The sequence below is a fragment of the Podarcis muralis genome, chromosome 3, assembly GCF_964188315.1.
Source record: "Podarcis muralis chromosome 3, rPodMur119.hap1.1, whole genome shotgun sequence".
NCBI lineage: Eukaryota > Metazoa > Chordata > Lepidosauria > Squamata > Lacertidae > Podarcis > Podarcis muralis.
The window spans coordinates 60,646,861-60,669,409 of NC_135657.1; the positions used below are offsets into that span (position 1 = coordinate 60,646,861).

The following is a 22,549-nucleotide window of genomic DNA, read 5'->3' on the forward strand; positions in this document are numbered from 1 at the left end:
GGTGGGCAGGAGAGCCACGCACCTCCTTTCCAGAGCCTGGCACCTTTTAACTTGCTTTGGGAAGGCAGTGCAATGAGTGGAACCGGGCATCAAATTTTGGCCTCCCCCACCCCCATGATACAAGGCAGTGTATGGTTCCCTGTTGAAGTACTCTTGTGGCCTACTTGGTATGAAAAGTTTGGCTGCCCTGAACTGAGGTGTCATCGCTATGCTGTTGCTATCCACATTGGATTAGATAACAAAGTCTAAATGGGCTTTGGAAATTACAGTGGTACCTCGGGTTAAGAACTTAATTCGTTCTGAAGGTCCGTTCTTAACCTGAAACTGTTCTTAACCTGAGGCTGTGCCATTAGAGCACGATTTCTGTTCTCATCCTGAAGCAAAGTTCTTAACCTGAGGTAATATTTCTGGGTTAGCAGAGTCTGTAACCTGAAGCGTCTGTAACCTGAAGCGTCTGTAACCCGAGGTACCACTGTATTCAGAAACTTCAGTTGGTGCAAAAAGCAATTATAATACTGATTTATTACTTTACAGATCATTTCATTCTACTTCTCTTCCATCTGCACTGGCTTCTAGTTTGTTTCTGATTATAATACAGTTCAGAGTTCTGGTTCTCATCTGCACATCCCTAAATGGATTGGGACCAGGATATCTGAAGGACCACTGTCTCCCATGTGATCCTCCCTCCCCATGCATTCAGCACTGGAAGTCCTACTATGTGACATGCTGAGATCTTTGTATTTTGTAGAGCTTTCAGTATGGTCCAGTGTCTTTTATCCAGTGATACAAGCTTTCAGAGAAAATTAGAAATGGAATTGTTTCTGGAAAACTTTGACGTGCAAATTAGAGTAAGTTGCACCATGACTTTTCCCTGATGCTTCAGAGAGTGATCTTAATTTTCATGTTTATTTTTCATGTATGTGAGAAACAAAGCTAAAAACTTGGAAACTGCCTAATAATGAATCTGCAGTTGACACCCATTCCTTGTTACTAATGAATTTACGTAATGTAAAATTTTCTGCACAAAAATTAAGCGCTAAAGTTTCTGCCCATAGCTGAATGAGGAATCAAAGCCTGTTGATGAGCAACGTTATTTGCAATCCTTGTGTGGTGCTTTGAAGTCACTTATTCTTCTCCCCCCCCCCCCCCCAACAACAGACAACCTTTGACAGGCGGGGTAGGAGAGTCCATCTGTCAATCACCCCTCATCATTACGACATCAGATGATTGACAGGTGTGTTATCCTACTCATCTGCTAAACATAGGCCATGGGGAGGGGGCTGATATCTGATCCGACAGAGCAAAATTCTCCCCCACTCCTGTTGTAGAGCATAACTTCAGGTTAATAGCAGCATTCCTTTCTAATTTGACTCTCTCTTATTTACAGCTGTCTCCAATCTAGATGAAGAGAGCAGGTGGACAGTCCATTACACTGCACCCTGGCATCAACAAGAGAATGTGTTTCTACCCACCTCAAGGCCACCCTGTGTAGAGGATCTGCACCGCCAAGCCAAGCTGAACCTGAAGTCGGTACTAAGAGGTAGGAAGTTGACAATAATAACATACCATATCATTACATTTTTCCCCCTTTAGCAGTAAAACTATGTGCTTGCTTGCGTCTGTCTGCTTTCACAGCCCTGTGACCTCTTGTACTTTTATCAAGGAACTAAACAAGTCAAAGAGGGAAGAAAATATCACACTAGTGTTTCAGATGATTATACTCTTCCTGCTGTAAAGTGGTCTCCATAAAACTTATTTATGCAACATGCAGCTCTAGTTGGTTTCAGCCAGACACAATAATATCATCGCAAGTTCCAACTGTAGCTGAAGAGGAGGCTGGAAAAGAAAGTCTGAAGAGCCATACTAGAAATGAGATTGAACCCATCCTGCTGATTACAAGTTTCAGGACAATCTCTGATATATGGAACATGTGGAATCAAACAAAGCAGTTTAAACTTTTGACATTGGAATATTCTGATTTTAGAGTTCAGGTGTAAAGTGCTGAACAAATATATTAGGTCAGTAAATATATATTTGTCAGAGTGCATACTGCTTCTGTCCTTTCTTCTCAAAAGTGTCTGAAATATATTAGTAAAAATAACTCAAGCTAGGTTAATCCAATAACTCATAAAAAGTATGATTGCATTTAACCCGATTTGGGTTGTTTTATTTTTTGGGTGATATGGAGGTATGTTCAGTTGGGCCACATAGAGGGGGAGAGGTTGCCAATGACAGCTTCCCTTTGAGGCAAGATGGCTAATCAATAACCATAGAAACAATGTAAAATACAAGATAATAGCTAGCTTTTATGCTTGTTCCTGCTTGCATAAGGTTTTAATTTTAACCTTGCTGCAATTTCCCATTTAATAAAAATGCAGCAGAGGTCGGTTTCAGACCTGTATATGTAAAATTTGCAGGCTCTTTTGTTTTCAGTAAATATTGATTCTCCATCATCAGTGCATTCATATATACCATTGCTTTTGTTGCTGCAGGGCCCCAGTATCTGTGGTGATTCATTAGTTATCCCAGCTTATTGGCACATTGGTTTTGTAGACTAAGGTTGGAGATGTGTTTCTATACTGTCCTGGTTCCAGACATAGCTTAGGAAGCAATGCTTTAAGTGTCTGAATTAAATCCCAGAAGACATCTGGTTAGCATGTAAAATAAACAAATTAAAAGATAAATCAGCAGACCTTCCTACATGTTTCCCTAATCTTATACAGAGAATAACATGTTATTGCTCAGGCTTTGTTTTTCCTATGATTCATTGGATCAATATGTTGATGAGAAATATGGGTCATCCCTCGCTGGTGGTTAATTTCTGCTGAGAAGATTACTTGTTTTATGTATTAATCATATGTTCAATTAATGGCCTGTTAAGCAAAAGGGAACCATTTAATATGAGTAACAGTTTTAGCCCTGGATTTATGCTGAGATGTGAAATTTATATCAATTCAGAATAATGAAATAAAAGATAGGCAAGAGGCAGCATGGTTAAGCTAGGCTGCCTTGTTTCCAAGGGAGAAAATAAAATCAAGACTGTTTGCTAGCTCTGGTAGCTATACCCATTTATTCTTTATGGTTTTTAACTATTTGAAGCCATTCACAGTTCATACGCACTTGGCTTTGGAAAATGTCTGTCTTTCAAATGCTCTTCTGAAGAATTGCGAGGAGTCCTATGCAATGAAAATCTTAAAGAATATATTTATACATAATAGTTGCTGGTTCCATGCTGAGAAATGGAATCTATTGAACTATAGTTGTGCATTTAGTCCAAAAGTATTCTGCCGGCTGTGAAGTATGTAAGGAAAAAAATTTAACTAGATTCAATAGTTGTGACCTGCACAGTATTAGAAACTGAGATTTGAAAGCTAGGAGCTAAATGGCACCTTGAACCGAAGTTATGGGCGCAATAACGGAATGTCTAGGCACACTTTTTTTTATAACAAGAATCCAAAGCTGAAAATGAATGAACTGCAGCTAAAATATTATGCTCATTTTTCACCTTTTTAACCTTTTGTTAATGGGTTCTAGAGCCATGGGACCACCATAGAAAAGGTCTCCTGTGTCATTCCTGGCAAACTCACTGCCCTAAGTTGGCCTTGGTTGCTAAAATTAACTTGTGAACCAGATAATATGGATACAGGTGGCCCTTCAAAAACTGTTTAGTTTATAAAATTAACATTTTTAATTGGGCTCAAGAGGGCATTGGCAATCGGTGCAACTGGTATAATAACGTTGTTACATGGTCCAAATGACATGCCCTTGTCAGGACTCTGACAGGCGCATTTTGAACCAGATGAAGTTTCAAAGTCATCTTCAAAGGCAGCCCCACATAGAGCCACATGGAGGTTTCTTCAGAAAAGACTGCCGCTAAGAGCTGAGAAAATGTGTTCTGGCCCTCATGCGGCGTTCAAGAGAGCGGGACTGGTCTTTAAAATGGAGTTCCACTCCATCTAGGACTAGCTGTAAACTGCCGTGTACAGGAGATAACCTCCCAGTTCATAGTGTCTCCAGTTTGCTTTGCTGTAACCCCTGCTTGTTCACAGTCATCCGCTTCTGCATAATTATAGTATGGAAAAATTTCCTAAGTGGAAATGTCTGTGCTCTGTATTCTCTCACCTCACATGATAATAGTTGCTTACAAAAGTACATGCTTGGAGAGAATGGCTAGGAATCTCAAGTAAGCAGAGCACTATTGCACAAACTAGTTATACATGAAAAGAGCATCTGTGGTCTGAAATGATCTTTGAGGAAAACCTCAGTAAGATGTTGGACCCTACTGGTAGAATGGGATAAGCTGCTAGTTGTAGCAGCTGCTACCTCTTACTTCTGTCAGGAGAAATGGCACGGTTTTATTTAGTCTTGTATGCAGTGCATTTCTAGCTCCTGTCTACTGTTCCTTTTTCTACAAAGAATATTTATAATGTGTTGGTTTAAATGTGCACGCATTTGTTTTGTTTCAACAACACAGCTGCTGTGTGATTTTCATCCCTTGTTCAGCATCGCAGACAAGCTGATTGAATGCTTAAAATAAAAAAATCCAAAGATTAGAGAAGAGAAGGAACACCTTGGAAATCCAAGTTGAAAGTATAATACATTACCATATTTAAGCACATCCTTTATCTTATTCTCTCACCATTCTCTAAAGGAGAAAATTCAAGGAAAGTGGTTGAAAAGATGCTATCAGCATGATTCAGGGAATCCAACAGGCTTTCCAGTGGCATGAAGCTGAAACAGGCATTACAAATGATATTTGTTAACAGGCTGTCACTGGGGAGCGCTCACTGTGATTATCTCCATTTGTCTTGGGCTAATTTGGATTTCTACGGGGATGTAATCTTAGTACTTGTGGATGATAAATCGCGATTGCTTCAGTCATGCCTGCTTATCTCTACATTTTGCAAGCTGAAAGACAGAAAAGAAAGGCCTGTGCCTGACCCTTTTGCTGTTAACCGAAATAGATTTTGAAAAAGAAAATACCCACAAAACTATTTATGGCTTTCTGTCCAAGTCATTTCATAGAATCACAGAACTGTAGAGTTGGAAGGGATCCCGTGGGTCATATATGCTGCTATTCTTGCATCCTGCTATGCAAGAATCTCAACTAAAGCATCCATGACAGATGACCACCCAACCTCTACTTAAAAATATCCAATGAAGGGAGAGTCCACCACCTTCCGAGGGATTCTGTTCTGCTGCCAGCTCTTATTGTCAGAAAGCTCTTTCTGATATTTAGTCAGAATTTCCTTTCTTGTAACTTGAATCTGTTGGTTCAAGTCCTACCCTCCGGAACATGGGAAGACAAACTTGCTCCATCTTCCATGTGACAGCCCTTTAGATATTTGAAGAAGGCCATCATGTTTCCTCTCAGTCTCCTCTTTTCCAGGCTAAACATATCCAACTCTCTCAACCTTTCCTCATAAGGTTTGGTTTCTAGACCCTTGATCATCATGTTTGGGCTTGTCAATATCCTTCTTAAATTGTTCTGAGCAGGACTAACCTAACAATTCTGTTGCAGATAATTCTAGAGGAGTGTCTTCCTGTGTGATGTGATTTGAAAAAGGAATCTGCCATTGGCTGCCACTTTCTCTTCACTTGAATACATTTGGGCCAAAAAGGTGGCCAGTATGTAAGCAGTAGCTTTCATTGGAATCTATTGAATAATGCTTGACAGTTTTAGTCTCAAATGGACAGCACTCTGTGATAAACCTGTGGGGGGGAGGGGCCCTCTATGTTTGAACAGAGATGAAGAGATGTTACATCTGAAAGATTGTGATAGTGGTACAAAGAGCTATTTTGGAAACAGCAGGAACTCTGATAATCAAAAAGGTGAATTTCTTCTTAGCCATGTGGCAGAGTCCTGGCTGCATGCTTGGTTCTCACATGTACATCAAAGTCAGTTAGTTTGCAGAACTGATGTATATATACAGTGGTACCTCGGGTTAAGTACTTAATTTGTTCCGGAGGTCCGTTCTTAACCTGAAACTGTTCTTAACCTGAAGCACCATTTTAGCTAATGGGGCCTCCTGCTGCTGTCGTGCCTCCAGAGCACAATTTCTGTTCTCATCCTGAAGCAAAGTTCATAACCTGAAGCACTATTTCTGGGTTAGCGGAGTCTGTAACCTGAAGTGTATGTAACCCAAGGTACCACTGTAGTTGAGTTATGCCATTTGCATGTAAACTGTTCTGTGGACAACTAATTTCCTGTTGCCTTTGGGAATGTAATGATGGAAGAAGAGTTAGCATCTCTTAAAAACCTACTTGCCTACTCCAGCTTTCCTGAACTCTTGACTCTAATGGTTTTGTTTGTATGCTCCTCTGTTTTATTTGTAACATTTTGTTTCATTTTTTTAAAGGTTTTTTTCTGGTAAATTTTATTAAATGTTGTTGCATTTTTATTGTTTTTATGTAAACCTCTTAGGTACACACACGCACACACACACACACACACACACGGACAAAATTGGCAAAATCAGCTAAATTCCGTTAAACCAAACATATTTCAGTTAATCTGCTCTGGCAGTACATCTGTTGGAATTCCTGACTCAGTAAAAAAAAGTAAAAGGGTTTCCATTTCCAAAACTACACTGAACTGTATTATTGATAAAGTTCATGAACCTGCTTTATAGTCCATGCTGGCTGTTTTTCAGCAACAGTCCAAAAGCTGCCGCGGTGTTTCTCTCTAGCATCTTTTTAAAACTAAGCTTGACATGGAACAGTCCTTGTGATAACTCCTTTTTGCAGATGATATAAGGGGGTTTTATCTGCAGAAATGGGTCCTGTTCCAAGTCAAATGCCTTCTTGTGTGGCTCAATGGCTGATGCTTGCCTTATTTAGACGGTGATACAAAAATAGAACCTTCATCAGGATCTAAGTGAGAATTGTGTTTTAAAGTCCTGTTATGATACAGATAGCTGCAGAATCTAGTTGTGTTGCCAGCTGGTCTATTCTTCCATAGTATGCATTGTTGATAGATTCTAAATGTCACTTTCAAATGTCATAATTAATTTCCAACCCGTCATATGGATCAGTAGGATACAATGCGGTCGAGATGCTTGTAGCTAGGCAGATTCTATGCAACAACAGTCCCATTAGGAACAGAACACAAGCTGCCTGCAGGTAATATCAATTCAAATGATAAAACAGAGAAGAATTTAAATATATTTTAGCAGAGTACTGATAGGTGTTGACTTTGACAGATGAGAGGTTATGAAGGCCCTGAAGACTACCGGCATGTGCATTTATGTTCTGCTACAATTTACTTGCTCTTTCCTCACCACCACCATAACTTCAGCTGCTGACTCTAGCTATGTTTAAAGTCAAGAGAAGCAGGTTAGATAATTCCAGTCTAAGTCAGATGTCAAGGTAAACGGTGTCACATCAGTCGTACAACTGCATATGTGCACTTTTTCTCTCCTTCAGGCAATATGTGAGACCATCATCTTTTGGTGGGCATCTTGGAACATGAAATAAGGTGTGAAGTGAGTTTTCTGAGCTATTCCATTATGTCCCCAGGTGGTATTTGAAGGTTGGGCAAGAGCCAGAATTTGCTTCTTCCTACCTGAAAGATGTGGGTGGCTCTGTGGTCCAAACCACTGAGCCTAGGGCTTGCCGATCAGAAGGTCGGCAGTTTGAATCCCTGCGACGGAGTGAGCTTCCATTGTTTGGTCCCAGCTCCTGCCCACCTAGCAGTTCAAAAGCACAGCAAAAGTGCAAGTAGATAAATAGGTACTGCTCTGGTGGGAAGGTAAATGGCATTTCCGTACGCTGCTCTGGTTTGCCAGAAGTGACTTAGTCATGCTGGCCACATGACCCAGAAGCTGTCTGCAGACAAATGCTGGCTCCCTTGGCCAGTAAAGCAAGTTGAGCGACAACCCCAGAGTAGTCCGCAACTGGACCTAACGGTCAGGGGTACCTTTATCCTTTACCTAAAAAATGGTCTGAATTAGCATTTGCAAATTTATTTCATGTAGACTTGGGCCCCCGGGTCTTGTTAGCAATGTCCCTAGTGAGCAAAACAAGCTTTGAAATTCCACTGAGATCTTGTGCTAGAATGACTGCTATATGAAAGATAGCCTCTGCTTCTAATTTCTTTCTCCTGAGTCTCATGAACAGTTAGGCCAAGAAGTCAACCTGAATTTAGCGAAGCTGATCATTCCAGGCATACAAATGCTTGCCAGTAGGTTTTCATTCTTTACCTTCTTCCGGACATCTGCCAGAACAATGACAGCTCCTATATGCTGTTCTACCTTTTTCTTTCTTTCTTTTTCTAGTCTGGATGCTGCCCCCCCATCCGGCCGCTTGGAATCAGTTCCATACAGATCCATCTGCTTTGCTTATCAGTGTGCCAGCAGAAATTACTAAGTGCCAGCTGGCTTTTTAGTGCTGGACTTACACCAGTCTGGAATTCTAGTGAAATTGTTTCTTTGTTGAGCTAAAGGGGAACAAATGTGATTTGTGGTTTTCAGAGAAATAAAATAGTAAACTGCTTGGTTTTATATGAAGGACAATGTATAAATGAAATATTCAGACCATGGACATATTTGCAACCTTTACACATATAAAATTATTGAACTGAATCTGCACAAATGTCAGAAATGGAATACAGGATCAGCTGGAACATTGGTCTGATTCCATTAGTAATTCTGTCAATTAATACTAAAGGCAGATACTGTAGGAACATCCCCATGGGGTGGTTCCAGAAGTACTGAACAATTCTATGTATTTTTAAAGCACTGTATAGGATCATAGAATTGTAGAGGGGACCCACAGGTCATCTAGTTCAACTCCCTGCAATGCAACTTGCACCCTCTTCCCATCTAATTGAAATCATACCAGACCCTACTTAGCTTTGCAAATGTGCTAGCGGGTTGTTGTTTTTTTGCTGCACCACAAAGAGGACTGTAATCAAGGATGTTAATTCTCTGTTAAGTAAAAACTGTATATAAGTTTCCGCCCTCAAGGTTAAGCCATACCCTGCAGTAACACAATATTTATCTGACTCCTGTACAGTATCCAAATGGTCTATCTCTGCTAATCATGGAAAAAAGCAAGGCGGGCCACAGCCTTTGGCAATTGCATGTCCTTCTTGACTCTTGAAACTTATCCAGCATGGCACTGACTTGAAGGTGTATCTTTTCAGCTGTAAATACTATAAAGTAACTGGATGCTAAGACTTCTGAGTAGGGTTGTGCACCCAGTGATTCGTGTTCAACGTGATTGTCTGTATATACATGTGTGAGAGACGTATACTGTATTTTTCGCTCCATAAGACGCACCAGACCATAGTTTTGGGAGGAGGAAAACAAGAATAAATTATTCTGAATCCCAAAAGCCAGAACAGCAAGAGGGATCTGGCTTCTGGGATAGCCGCGCCAAGCCTCTTCAGGGCAGCGGGGTGAAGGCTCCCCCTGCCCAAAGAGGCTGCGCGTGGCTAAGGCAGAAGCCAGGACAGGTGCATCGCTGAAGGGGCGCTGCACAGAGAGGGAGAACTGCGCAGCGCCCCTTTAGCGAAGCGGGAGGAGTAACAGAAGGAGCCCCTTCTGTTCCTCCTCCGGTTTCTCAGTACAGGCTCATTGCTGAAGGGGCGCTGTGCAGTTCTCCCTCTCTGCGCAGCACCTCTTCTTTGCACATCCTGTCCCCACCCCCACAAAGCCTCTCTCATTCCTGCCCATGCATGTAATGCTAAATCATGGTTTAGTGTTACATGTGAATTAGGCCATAGTGTAGCCCTGGATTTTTAATAGGAGAACCGTATAAGGAAGCACTTTATAATGGTTTGTAATTCACACTACTACTTCATATATATTGAGTGTTGGTATGTTAAACCTGAAAGTCATATATAAGACCCTTCCCAACGCCTCTTAGAATTTGACAAACAACATAGGAAGGAATAAGTAGCTTCAGATATCAAACTGACAGAAAACTGGCAGTGATCCCTAGGGCTGCGAGGGAAAATTGTAATTCCTTCCCATTCTGATTATCTTCCATCTTTTTCGCACCCCCCGTCATGGCCTGCCTTTCCAAAAACTACCCAGTTCTTTAATAAGTAGCCTCCTCCTTCAGGGTGGGGGAGGGTGAGCAACACACTAGGGATAGTACAGTCATACCTTGTGTTGCGTTAGGTTCATGTTGTGTCTTTTCGGCTTGCGAACACGGCAAACCCAGAAGTGTATACTTCCGGGTTTTGTTGCACGCGCAGAAGCGTTCTGCACGCTTCGTGCATGTGCAGAAGTGTTCTGCGTGCTTCACACATGCGCAGAGGCGCTCTATCACACTCTGCGCTTGCACAGAAGCGCTGCTCTAGTTGCGGACTTTTTGGGGTGCAAACGGCACCCCAGAACAGATCCTGTCCGCAACTAGAGGTACAACTGTATTCAACTAAATTTTACTCCGAGTAGCCCCGCTGAAATTAATGGCCCTAGCATAGTGATCCATTCTTAAGGAAATCAGCCCTGAGTGCTCACTGGAAGGACAGATCGTGAAGCTGAGGCTCCAGTACTTTGGCCACCTCATGAGAAGAGAAGACTCCCTGGAGAAGACACTGATGCTGGGAAAGATGGAGGGCACAAGGAGAAGGGGGCGACAGAGGACGAGATGGTTGGATAGTGTTTTCGAGGTTACCAGCATGAGTTTGACCAAACTGCGGGAGGTAGTGGAGGACAGAGCTGCCTGGCGTGCTCTGGTCCATGGGGTCACGAAGAGTCGGACACGACTAAACGACTAAACAACAACAACAACAACAAAGCATAGTGATGTTCATTAAGTTTGATAGGTCTACTCTGAGTAGCACTTAGTTGAATACTGTGTTAGGCTTGTCAAAATGTTATTCTTTGAGTTTGTTATTCTTTGCCCTGCTTAGTCTTTGTTTTGTTTTTAATGATGCCAACTTGCAGATTTTTAAAGGCAACAGCTTCTAAGCTCTGCAATAGAGAGGTTTGTTTGAAAGGGAATCCTGTGATCTGCTGCATAGCACAAAAATTTCAGGAGTTTAAGTGTGTGTTTGTGTGTGTGTAGGTGTGTAGGAGCCCTTGAACCAGTGCAGCTAAGGTGTGCCAAACCCAATGTTGCATAGGTGTAGCACCACATACCTGCTTCGCAGACACCCACAACCAGCAGTGATGTAACATGGTCTGATCTATGGAGTCACATGCACAGGGCCGGATCATGTGTCTTTTCTAATTTTCCCACATACATGATTGCTACAACTCACAAGGCACTACATGGCTACAGGTGTGCATAAAGAGGACCTAAAAGAATACCTTGGATTATGTGCTAACATACTTAACTAGGGATGCGGGTGGCGCTGTGGGTTAAACCACAGAGCCTAGGACTTGCCGATCAGAAGGTCAGCGGTTTGAATCCCCTGAATTTAAACAAACAAAAATCATACCTTAAGAAAAGAAAGTCAGTATGACTTTTAATAGCTGCCTTTTTGCTTTTCGTTAGGTGGTCATACAGCCTCTGGCATCCTTTGTTATAATAATCGTAATCTTGTAAAAGATTCTTTCTGCTAAGATATTCTGTATCACTTGCTATATGCTGTCTTTATTTAACAAAAGATTACTTTGAAGTCTAGAAACCTGCTGACTTTTTTGCAAGAACGTCTCAAGTTTTCTGTATCGTTTTAAGAGATAAGTAACCATGTAACATGATTTCAGGCGATGAGAAAACAAAAACCTGGTTATCTGCCATAATCTTGCACTTCTGCAATTAAAAACTCTCTTTGTTACATGGAATTCAATTCCTGATCTCGACAAAAAAAGAGCTTTCTGTTTGTAGAAATAGACGTATAGCATGTTTTAATTTGTTTTTCTTCACCAGTGATTTCTTGCTTTTGGGGAAAGCTATGGAACTAGGTACAGTGGTGCCTCGCAAGACGAAATTAATTCGTTCCGCAAGTCTCTTCGTCTTGCGGTTTTTTCGTCTTGCGATGCACGGTTTCCCGTAGGAATGCATTGAAAATCAATTAATGCGTTCCTAGGGAAACCGCCTTCAGACCAGGTCCGGGGACAGACTGTCCCCGGACCTCTTCTGAAGGCTGGGGGGGGGGGACAAGGGCTTTTCTTCCCACCCCCAGCATTTTAAAAAACCCTGGGACAGCGGAGGACTTCTCCGCTGTCCGGGCGATCTTAAAATGCTGGCGGGCGGCATTTTAAAATCGCCCCGGGACAGCGGAGGACTTCGATTTAAAAGCCCCTGGGAAGGCAGGCAGGGGGGACAAAGACTTTCGCCCCCCGCCCGCCTTCAGAAGGTGTTCCCGCCCCCCCCCGCCCGGCTTCGCAGCAGCGCTACGAAGCCCGGCGGCTGGGGCAGGTGTTCCCGCCCCCCCCCCGCTTCGGAGCAGCGTTCCGAAGCGGGGTGGCTGGGGCAGGTGTTCCCGCCCCCCACCTGGCTTCGCAGCAGCGCTACGAAGCCCGGCGGCGGGGGCAGGTGTTCCCGCCCCCCCACCCCGCTTCGGAGCAGCGTTCCGAAGCGGGGTGGCTGGGGCAGGTGTTCCCGCCCCCCGCCCGGCTTCGCAGCAGCGCTACGAAGCCCGGCGGCTGGGGCAGGTGTTCCCGCCCCCCCACCCCACTTCGGAGCAGCGTTCCGAAGCGGGGTGGCTGGGGCAGGTGTTCCCGCCCCCCGCCCGGCTTTGCAGCAGCGCTACGAAGCCCGGCGGCTGGGGCAGGTGTTCCCGCCCCCCCCGCTTCGGAGCAGCGTTCCGAAGCGGGGTGGCTGGGGCAGGTGTTCCCGCCCCCCCCGCTTCGGAGCAGCGTTCCGAAGCGGGGTGGCTGGGGCAGGTGTTCCCGCCCCCCGCCCGGCTTCGCAGCAGCGCTACGAAGCCCGGCGGCTGGGGCAGGTGTTCCCGCCCCCCCACCCTGCTTCGGAGCAGCGTTCCGAAGCGGGGTGGCTGGGGCAGGTGTTCCCGCCCCCCGCCCGGCTTCGCAGCAGCGCTACGAAGCCCGGCGGCTGGGGCAGGTGTTCCCGCCCCCCCCGCTTCGGAGCAGCGTTCCGAAGCGGGGTGGCTGGGGCAGGTGTTCCCGCCCCCCGCCCGGCTTCGCAGCAGCGCTACGAAGCCCGGCGGCTGGGGCAGGTGTTCCCGCCCCCCCACCCCGCTTCGGAGCACCGGGAGAAGCGATCTCCCCGCAGCCCCTTGCTTCAAAAGAGGTCCGGGGGCAGACCTCTTTTGAAGCAAGGGGCGGTGGGGAGAAGCGATCTCCCCGCCGCCCCTTGCTTCAAAAGAGAAGACCCGCTGTCCCCGGGGCAAGCTTCGTTTTGCGAAGCAAGCCCATAGGGAAATTCGTCTTGCGAGGCAACTCGAAAACGAAAAAACCTTTCGTTTTGCGAGTTTTTCGTCTCGCGAGGCGTTCGTCTTGCGGGGTACCACTGTAATGGAGTTGCTGAATAAATTTAATTACAGAAATATTGGGTCTGAGTAAGAGCAAAACTTTCTGGAAAGCCAAAGGATATATCTGTTTCCAGGATATACTTCTATTCAGCCATTTCTTACAGAAAATTTATTTTGAAATATAATATTGATATTCTTATATGGTAGTTGTGTGCTTTTGTAGAGGAAATATCACAATGTGCATTCCATTAATTACTTAATGCCAAAATAGGTTTCTAAGCAGTTTAAGATGTATAAAAATCAATTAAACATTACTAAAATGCACAAAGTAACAATTTTGTTAAAACAGCACAGCAATTAAGGGAGGAGACTAAGATCAAGAGTATATTCTGAGTTATTTCCTCATAGGATTACTTTACATGCCCCGATCATCTTTATTCTTCTTTGTACTTGTTCCAATTAGCTGATACCTTTCTGCAAGTGTGAATGGAAGAACTGGCTCATACTGCTGGATGTGTAATTCAGATTAAATATTATGAATTTAAACAGGAAAAAAATTATTTGATTCACAGGTGTGTTTTTTATATAAAAGAAGTGCACCTGTTATGGAAGCTTTTTTTTTTAAATATATAAAAACCTTGCTTAAACTATTCAGAATATGTGTATGTATGAATCATGGTAGCATTATGATATGATCTGTATTTTACAGATACAATTTAATTTCTTGAAAATTGATGCTTAATATATTTTCCACTCTGTGCTCATGACAGATTTTCTGGAAAGGTAAAAGTAACAGTTGGACTAGGCAGCTTAGCATGTTCATCCACATCTTGAAGATTTCATTTTCCCCTTATGTTCCAGCGTCTGTTGCTCTTTAGCTGTATTTCATTGAATATCAATTAAGGCAGAAGACAGCGATTGGGAAACAGCTACAGTAATGATAAGGATTTTTATCTAATTTTAAATTCAGGGTATGTTGTTTGGAAGTTTCATGGAAATATTATTTCAGTTGAATCAGTTTCTCAGCAATTCCGATTTATTTTGAAGAAGGCCGAGGATTGTTATTTTGATAAGTGTATTGTTCTCCATTGGGGGGGAAATGTTAGTTTTCTTCACCCCATGGAAGGAGGTTAGCTTAGTAGTCTTTGCCAAAGCTGCTTAGCAGATGGTGATTGTGCAGTGAGCAACATCCCTACTCAGATTTAAAGCATTTTATGGGGGTCTACCAGACTGGTGAATAAGACCCCTATCGCTAGTGTTCTTCTCTCCCTATATCTCGTGTTTCTAGCAATCTTCCACCTAAATGGTTCAGTAGACAGCCATCTGTCAATCTAGACCACAGTTTGTCCATTTCTCTCCATCAATTTTGACAACTTCTGTTTTGAAATAAGTAAATGCACATGTGCCTTTTAGTATAGCACATTCCCTGTTACCCTGTGTGAAGTAAATATCGTTTTACCTTCTAAATTGTTCAAAGAAAAACAGAGTTTGGGTTCGTACTGTGTTTCCTTAAGTCTATTTTTCACAAAGTGATATAAATGTGTCTACTGATGACATGCAATAAATTAACATTTGATAGTTTTGAATCTAGGATTACTTTATAGTCTAGAAACTATAGATAATTACATTTTGGAGTAGAGAGATGTATGGGTAACAATGGAGAGGTCACACAGTCTCCTGGGTTCCAAAATTGCTCAAGTGTCTACTTCTGTCAAAGAATCAAGATTGAAGCAGAGCAGCAGACGATGACATTTAATATGTATTATATGCATAATTTAGGTATTAAATATGTCCGTTAAAATATTCTGGTTTTTTAATGGTAAAACCCAGAAATGTCTTTGAACCGGAAGGGGCAGGCAGCAATATAAATGTGGGGTTCCAGTCAGCCTAAACAAATGTGGAATTTGGAGCAGAATTTAATACTCAAAGAATGTCAGCATGCATTTTTATATGTAACACGTTTGTTGTTCATTCAGCTGCAAAGGTCGGGTGGGTTTGAAAGTGTGGGCCTGGTGGAAACTCTGAAGCCAGAGTTAGATTTGAAGATGTTGTCGGGGAGATAAAATACATTCATTCATCCTCAGGACTGGAAAAAAGACAGGATTTATTAAAATAGCAAAACATAATCATAGAACCAGAGATCTGTAGAGTTGGAAGGGACCATGAAGTCATCTATTCCAACATCCTACACTGTAGGAATCCTTTGCCCAACATGAGGCTCAAGCCCACCACCTTGAGATACACAGTTTCCTGTTCTACCAACGTGAGCTATCCCAGCCGTTAGTTGATTGATGGGATTTACTTTGGCCAAAAGTCCTTTTCTATTTTTTGAAGCAGAATTATGGTCACATCTTTTCTTTTTGACAAAGAATATAAGGCTGTGGTAGCTGGTTGTGTGTTTTGGTCTCACACCACTTTGTGCCAGTTCTCTTGGGAACTTTGTCACTTCTTTAGCTGAATGTGTCCCAAACATTGGTGGGTGGATGAAGTTGTATACAAATGAATAAATTTGACACTGGCACAATTTCACCCCTGTGCTTTAGTCTGCATATGTTGGTTTGTTGAGGCCCATTTTCCACCAGGGAGGGGCAGTCTGCCAGGGGCCACATGCCTATATGATAGATGGAGACAGAGCTGAAGATAGGAACATAAGGAACCGCCTTTCATGGAGTCAGACCATCTAGCTCAGTGTTGTCTGAATGGCAGTGGTTCACCAAGGTTTCAGATTGGGGATATCCCCAGCTCTACCTGGAGATACGTACCATGAATTGAATTTAGGACCTATGAATTTGGGAACTTGAGCTATGACCCATTCTGAAGATGGATGGATTGAAAGTGGAAAGCAGGATATAGAATACCCTGCTTCAGTTTTCATCACGGCTACCTCAAATTATAATTCCAACTCCTATGCAGATTTACTCAGAAGGAAGCTCACTGGGTTTGAATGGGTTAATCTCAAATAAGCATACAGATGCAGGGAACAGATGAATACAACTACTGTTCTGGAAAGCAAGCAAAACTAATTCCTTTCTGACTTAGGCTTCTGCCATGAGCTTGCATCCAGTGAGTTTGTTTCGAGACAGTGGGAGTTGGGAATGGAACTTCTTTCCCCAAACCATACAATCAGAAAGAAAGTTTTAAAATTTGAATATAATATTGCTCCTTTGAAAGGAGGAGAAAATACTTTAAATGGCCAGGAGTAGTGCAGCCATAGGAGGTTTTAGGGGTTGCATGAATTGAGTTTGGGTACCACATGTTGCCTGCAGGCTGCCTACCTTGGTATCTAGCAACCAAAACACTAATGTTTATTTTTTTCTTTCCATGATGTACAGAATGTGACAAGCTGCGAAGGGATGGCTATCGAAGTTCGCAATACTATTCTCAGGGCCCAACTTTCTCATCTTCTTCCAGTGCAATCTGCGGAAGTCACCACGATGACTATGAAGAAATTGAACAAAAGGTGAGGTACCAAGCACCCTAGGAAATAATGTAGTATAATGCACATATAAGCCAAAATTAAATCAACATAAAACTATAGAAGTGCAAAATAGAACTGTGCAAAATATTTAGAAAACACCACCTATAGTGTGGTTCAACTCAAAGAAGAAAATTGCAATGCAAACATCTCTGGCAGGCAGAAGTACAGATTTTGAAACCGGTTATATCAGTGCTTGCTGCTTTTATGAGCAAATAGAAAATAAAGCCATTATCCCTTTGTGAGCACTAGCTTTGTTTTTTTGTTTTTTAAAGTGTTCAGAGTTCACCTTACATTTTATTTCAAGCAAGCTTGATGTGTTCAAAGTGGACTTAGTGCAGTTCGGTTCTCTGGAAGGAAATAAACGTTGCACTATGTCAGATGTTTTGTCGGTGCAAGCATTGCAGCTTGCCAGATGGACCGTTCCCCACTCTCTCTCCTTGCCCCATGTGTTATTCTGGGGGTTCTCCTGCCCCTGAACCCATTTCAGGGACCTGAGAGGGAGGAAAACCAGAGTGTGCGGGCGGAAGTCCTTGTGTGAGCTTCCCCTGACAGAACTCATTAGCTGAATCCTTCCCTCTGTTCTAATTGTGCATTTGTTTCTTCATTGTGATTTCTGTATAGTACCCACTTGAGTAACACTTGCCCCTTGTGCAGGAATCTGTTATGTGCACTGTGTTTCATAGCTATCAACTCCTCATCCACCATCTTCTTTCCTTTCTCAGGATCAGCTATGAACTCATAGCATATGTATGTGCTCAGCCACTCAACCACTGGCCCTGTTCTCATACATGTGTGTACAATATATAATAATACTTACCTACCTTAAAGGGTTATTGCAAAGATACTGAAATCCTTGAACAGTAAAGACAGTACTGTTTGGATGGGAAGTTGTTGTTCTTTGCACCCTTCTAGCTCATTTAGTCTTGAAGTTAAAGGCTGCATAATGATACTTAAAAAATAAATAAACACAGATGTGATGCATTTTCCAATAGCCTCGTCAATCCACTCCTTCCCTGTTGGTCTTCAACCATGAGTGTGTGCACTTCAATATCCCACCTGGAGAGGGTGGGATTCATGCATGAAGATCTTGAGATGGTATTATTTACTTTAAAGTAAATATATTTAGAGCTGTGTTGGTTTAAATCCAAAAAAATTATCTTAGCTAGTTTTTGGACTATGATTTTTTAAATATTTATAACAGAAAATAGAGTGCAATGTCCTCAGCAAGTCAGTATTTCTTAATAGTCCTGCAATTTTGTTCCTGTGTAGGAGAAATTGTTAAGGTAAAGGTAAAGGTACCCCTGCCGGTACGGGCCAGTCTTGACAGACTCTAGGGTTGTGCGCTCATCTCACTCTAGAGGCCAGGAGCCAGTGCTGTCCGCAGACACTTCCGGGTCACGTGGCGAAGCTGCTCTGGCGAGCCAGCATCAGCGCAGCACACGGAAACGCCGTTTACCTTCCCGCTATAAAGCGGTACCTATTTATCTACTTGCACTTAGGGGTGCTTTCAAACTGCTAGGTGGGCAGGAGCTGGGACCGAAAGACGGGAGCTCACCCCGCCGCGGGGATTCGAACCACCGACCATACGATCGGCAAGTCCTAGGCACTGAGGTTTTACCCACAGCGCCACCCGTGTCCCATAAGGAGAAATTATTATATATGTGTTATTTGCACAATCAGTAAAATATTAAAACTGACTTAATAAGTGGCATTCTGAGATTATAGAATTGATGAGGGCTAATTTATAGTGAAATACTACCTAATATTATAAGCAAAATGGCATTTTCCTTGAAAACTACCTTCCCATAAAAATTATCTTAGAGTGATATTCCACTCTTCTTTATTTTAATATGGTATGTACTGGTGGATATCAGTCCTCAGTGAAAGACACAGTGAGATGTACTGTTGGTTGAGGCTGTTGTTATGGTCCCTCTAGAACTAATATTGTGGAGAAGGTGGGAAGCCTGAAGCTGAGGGAGGTTTTGCAGAGAAGTAACTTGGTATCTGAGAATATTTGTTCAAAAAACAGCAGTAATATATTTAGGAGAAGTGTTAGCCTCAAGGGTGGGAGAGGGGAGGTTCCTTCCTTCTCTGTGGCTCTTTCCTGAGATGGTCCCAGAAGGGGGTCTTTCAGGGTTCTTGTTACTCCAGAACTTCAAAGGAAGGGAAAAAATGAGCATTTGATGTAAAAGTCTAATGTGCAGTCCCTTTGCAAGTCCATATCAGGATGCAGATGGTATGAAATACATCTATTTGGGACCCTAGAAATTTTCTGGAAATCATATCAGATGGTTAATATGATCAACTTCATGCATATTCCTGTAATTTGGTTCATACTGCCCACAGATACTTCTGTGGGGACAGTTTGGGGTGGAGCCATCTTTTTAATGTGATAAATGGCCCTAATTCAAGGCAGCATTTCTGACACCCTGTACTGAAGCATATTTCCCTATTTTGAGTCCACTGAATTGGCTGGTTTTTGTATTTGTATTATTATTATTATTATTATTATTATTATTATTATTATTAAAAAAAACCTTTGGTTAAGACACAACAAACTAGTATGATATTTTCTCTCTCTCTCTTCATCACTTAAGCATGTTTTCCTTGCATGGAAAATTGATGTCTTCAGATAGCAACTCCTCTCTGCTTTCTGAAATTATGTTTATCTTGTTGCTATGTTTACTGTGCCTGTTGCGTCTTTTCATGTGTGTGTGTTTTTCATTCTCTTTTCTTTGCCACTCATTCGCTTTCTTTTTTCTCTCACTCAACAGTCTAGTCTGTTAGACTGCCTCCCTCAGTCTTGCCTTAGTGCCTGCTGTTGTTTGATTCCATGGAAGATCAAGGTATCTGGCTCCGAAATGGGATCATCCAGCTGTTATGTATATATACAGCTTGATGTTATTGTGATGCTAGAATATTCTCAAATCTTACTTTTAAATTTTCACCTATTGTTGGTTTCACTTTTTCAAGGTAAATCTTGTACTAACATTGTGTGCTTCTATCCTTATCTCAGTAGCTGTCAATCTAGAACCCTCAGTTTGTATATTTAATGGACTAACTCCTTTTTTACTGCTCATACTTTGTTAATGTTCTCTGTTCTCTGTGAATAGTTACTAACTTTACAAACTGTTATAAATGTTCTTGTAATTTGGATTGTTGTGCTGTTTTACAATAATTGATTCCAAATCAAACAAACTATATATTGATATATCTATGAAATGGAAAACAAAACATCTTAGCATTGAATCCGAGAGTGAATGTGACTGTCTGTTAGGTTCCTCTTAAGTCACACGTTTTACAACAGGGGTGGCTACCTTCCAGTTCAAGGGCCTAATCCAGCCCCCCCCCCCATTTTTGTCTGCCCCTCAAGACCCCATCAACTTTTGCAATGGTTGCAAATGTAAACTTTTTTAAAAAGTAAACACAGCATTTGGATGAATGGCATCCAGGGTCTAGATGGGGATGCAAGTTATCCCCACTCTGATAATTAGATTTATCATTTGATGAGTGGGAAGAGGATGATAATCCCTGTTTACTGGCTTCAGCAACCAAAATGCCACTAATCTCATTTCTGAACATTCCTTTTTCAATCCTTACTATATGCTTTCCTCTACTGAAAACAAATAATGTTTTTGTTCCACCGTGTTCTATTCAGAGATCATGTAGAAATCCAGAAATCTCAGATGACAATCTTAAAAGATCAGTTTACTGAAATGAAATCTGAAACTTTTAATAACTGCTATTATATTTATTGAGCAATCCAACCATCTCAGTATAACACTGGGGAAAATAATAGTTAGTAATACAATTAAGCATGAAAACCAAACTGTGCTACTCTTTGTAATACATAAGAATAAGAATAATTTTGCTTCCTATTCATTCTCATTCCTTTTCTTCTAACACCACTAATCTTTGGACTGAGTTTTAAACCACCACAAATCTGCATACTATTTGGTTTCTTTATTATAGGCTTTGTTGGAGCAATGAATTCAGGTTGCTGCTTATTCTGAAGAGTTGTTATTTCCTTTGGGACTTGTGCCTGCCTTTGAAATAGTCATTTAAGAACATATTGTTACACACCACCCCAGTCTTCATAGCAGTGCAAGATTCCAGGGGTTACAGCGGAGACTGTGGTGTCTTTATGATATATGGTTCATTTACAACCCGAACCTACAATGGAGGAACTCCCAGGATTACACTCCAAAGCGGGTCCTTTTCCTCCCATGGGTGTAACGTTGGATTCAAACTGCCCACCCCATTCTGCTCTAACCCACACTTTCCAGCTTTGAAACTGCTTTCTAAATGCAACTATTTTCCCTTCAGCATACATAACCCCTCACTGCAGTTCTGAAACTTCCTCCTCGCCACTCTGGCATTGTCTTTTGCTAACTACCCAGAGCCCAGAGTGGGGGGTTCACCCCTCTCCATGACTTTCTTGATGAGTCATCATTCTGTTTTTGCTTGCTTAATGGCTAGGCCATTCACAGTCTCACCTGGCTATTTTGATATAAATAAATACAAGCCGCCAAAAACTCTGATACCCAAAGACCTATAACAATATTCAAAGAGTGGATTCTTCATTCCCAGCTGTTTGTTGGGGAATACAGCCAGAACACAGGAACTCTCTGGGGCAAAACTAGGGACTGGCAAGGTTGGGGGGCCGCATCGTGGGATGCATCCATTGCAAGAAGTTAGTACAGTCGTACCTTGGTTCTCGAGCACCTTGGTACTCGTATGTTTTGGCTCCCGAACGCAAAAACCCAGAAGTAAGTGTTCCAGTTTTCGAACATTTTTTGGAAGTCGAACCTCCGACGCAGCTTCCGCTTGAGTGCTGAAAGCTCCTGCAGCCAATCGGAAGCTGCACCTTGGTTTTCAAACACTTTCGGAAGTTGAACAGACTTCTGGAACAGATTATGTTCGAGAACCAAGGTACAACTATATTGCACATGCACACCTTTCAGACATGCATAGGTCTTAGAAATTCCAGAGCTGATGTTTTCAGGATGTTGACTGGTAGATAGTGTCAAATCCCTACTTCAGCTGCCCCAACCATAAACATCTACAATTTTATGATTCTGTAATTAATTTCACCCTTGGCTGAGATACTTTTGAAAGGTTGTTTTCCATCAGGGCTGAGAATAGGGCCAGCTGTGAGTAACCAAGCGATCCCAGGACCTGGAGGATTTTTGAATGCATTAAAGCAGGCTTTGCCAACCTGGTGCCCTCCAGATGTTTTGGCCTACAACTCACATTAGCCCCAGTCAGCACAGCCATTTGGCTGGGGCTGGTGGGAGTTCTAGACCAAAACATCTGGAGAGCACCCAGCTGTGCACAAGAGAAGGAAACAATTGCTGCTTGGATTGTATCAAAATATTTGTATGAACTAAAACTTGAAGAACATTTGGACAGTGTTTTGTCAGAGTAGCTGATCTGACTATTTAAATCAGGCATAGGCGAACTCAGCCCTCCAGATGTTTTGGGACTACAACTTCCATCATCCCAGACCACTGGTCCTGTTAGCTAGGGATGATGGGAGTTGAAGTCCCAAAACATCTGGAGGGCTGAGTTTGCCTATGCCTGATTTAAATGGTCCATTATTTATTGGCCATCGGATCAGCTGATTTATTTCCCCATGTGTCGAAATTGTGAATTTTGCTTGTTTTGTATAACAAGGATTCAGGCATAAATTTACCTGTCTGCCTATGTGTGTGATTTGTTTTGCTTCATGCCTCACA

General features: G+C 42.4%; 1 protein-coding gene across 8 annotated transcripts in view; it reads left to right on the plus strand.

Annotated features, from left to right (window-relative positions):
- NHSL1 (NHS like 1) overlaps window positions 1-22,549 on the plus strand; it is a 148,259-nt gene that overhangs the window by 104,009 nt on the left and 21,701 nt on the right. For all 8 annotated transcript variants that reach the window (XM_028723553.2, XM_028723550.2, XM_077925943.1 and 5 more), the window contains 2 exons: window positions 1,388-1,540; window positions 16,666-16,793. In XM_028723553.2, coding sequence (XP_028579386.2) covers window positions 1,388-1,540; window positions 16,666-16,793 — 281 coding nt within the window. The remainder of the gene's footprint in view (window positions 1-1,387; window positions 1,541-16,665; window positions 16,794-22,549) is intronic.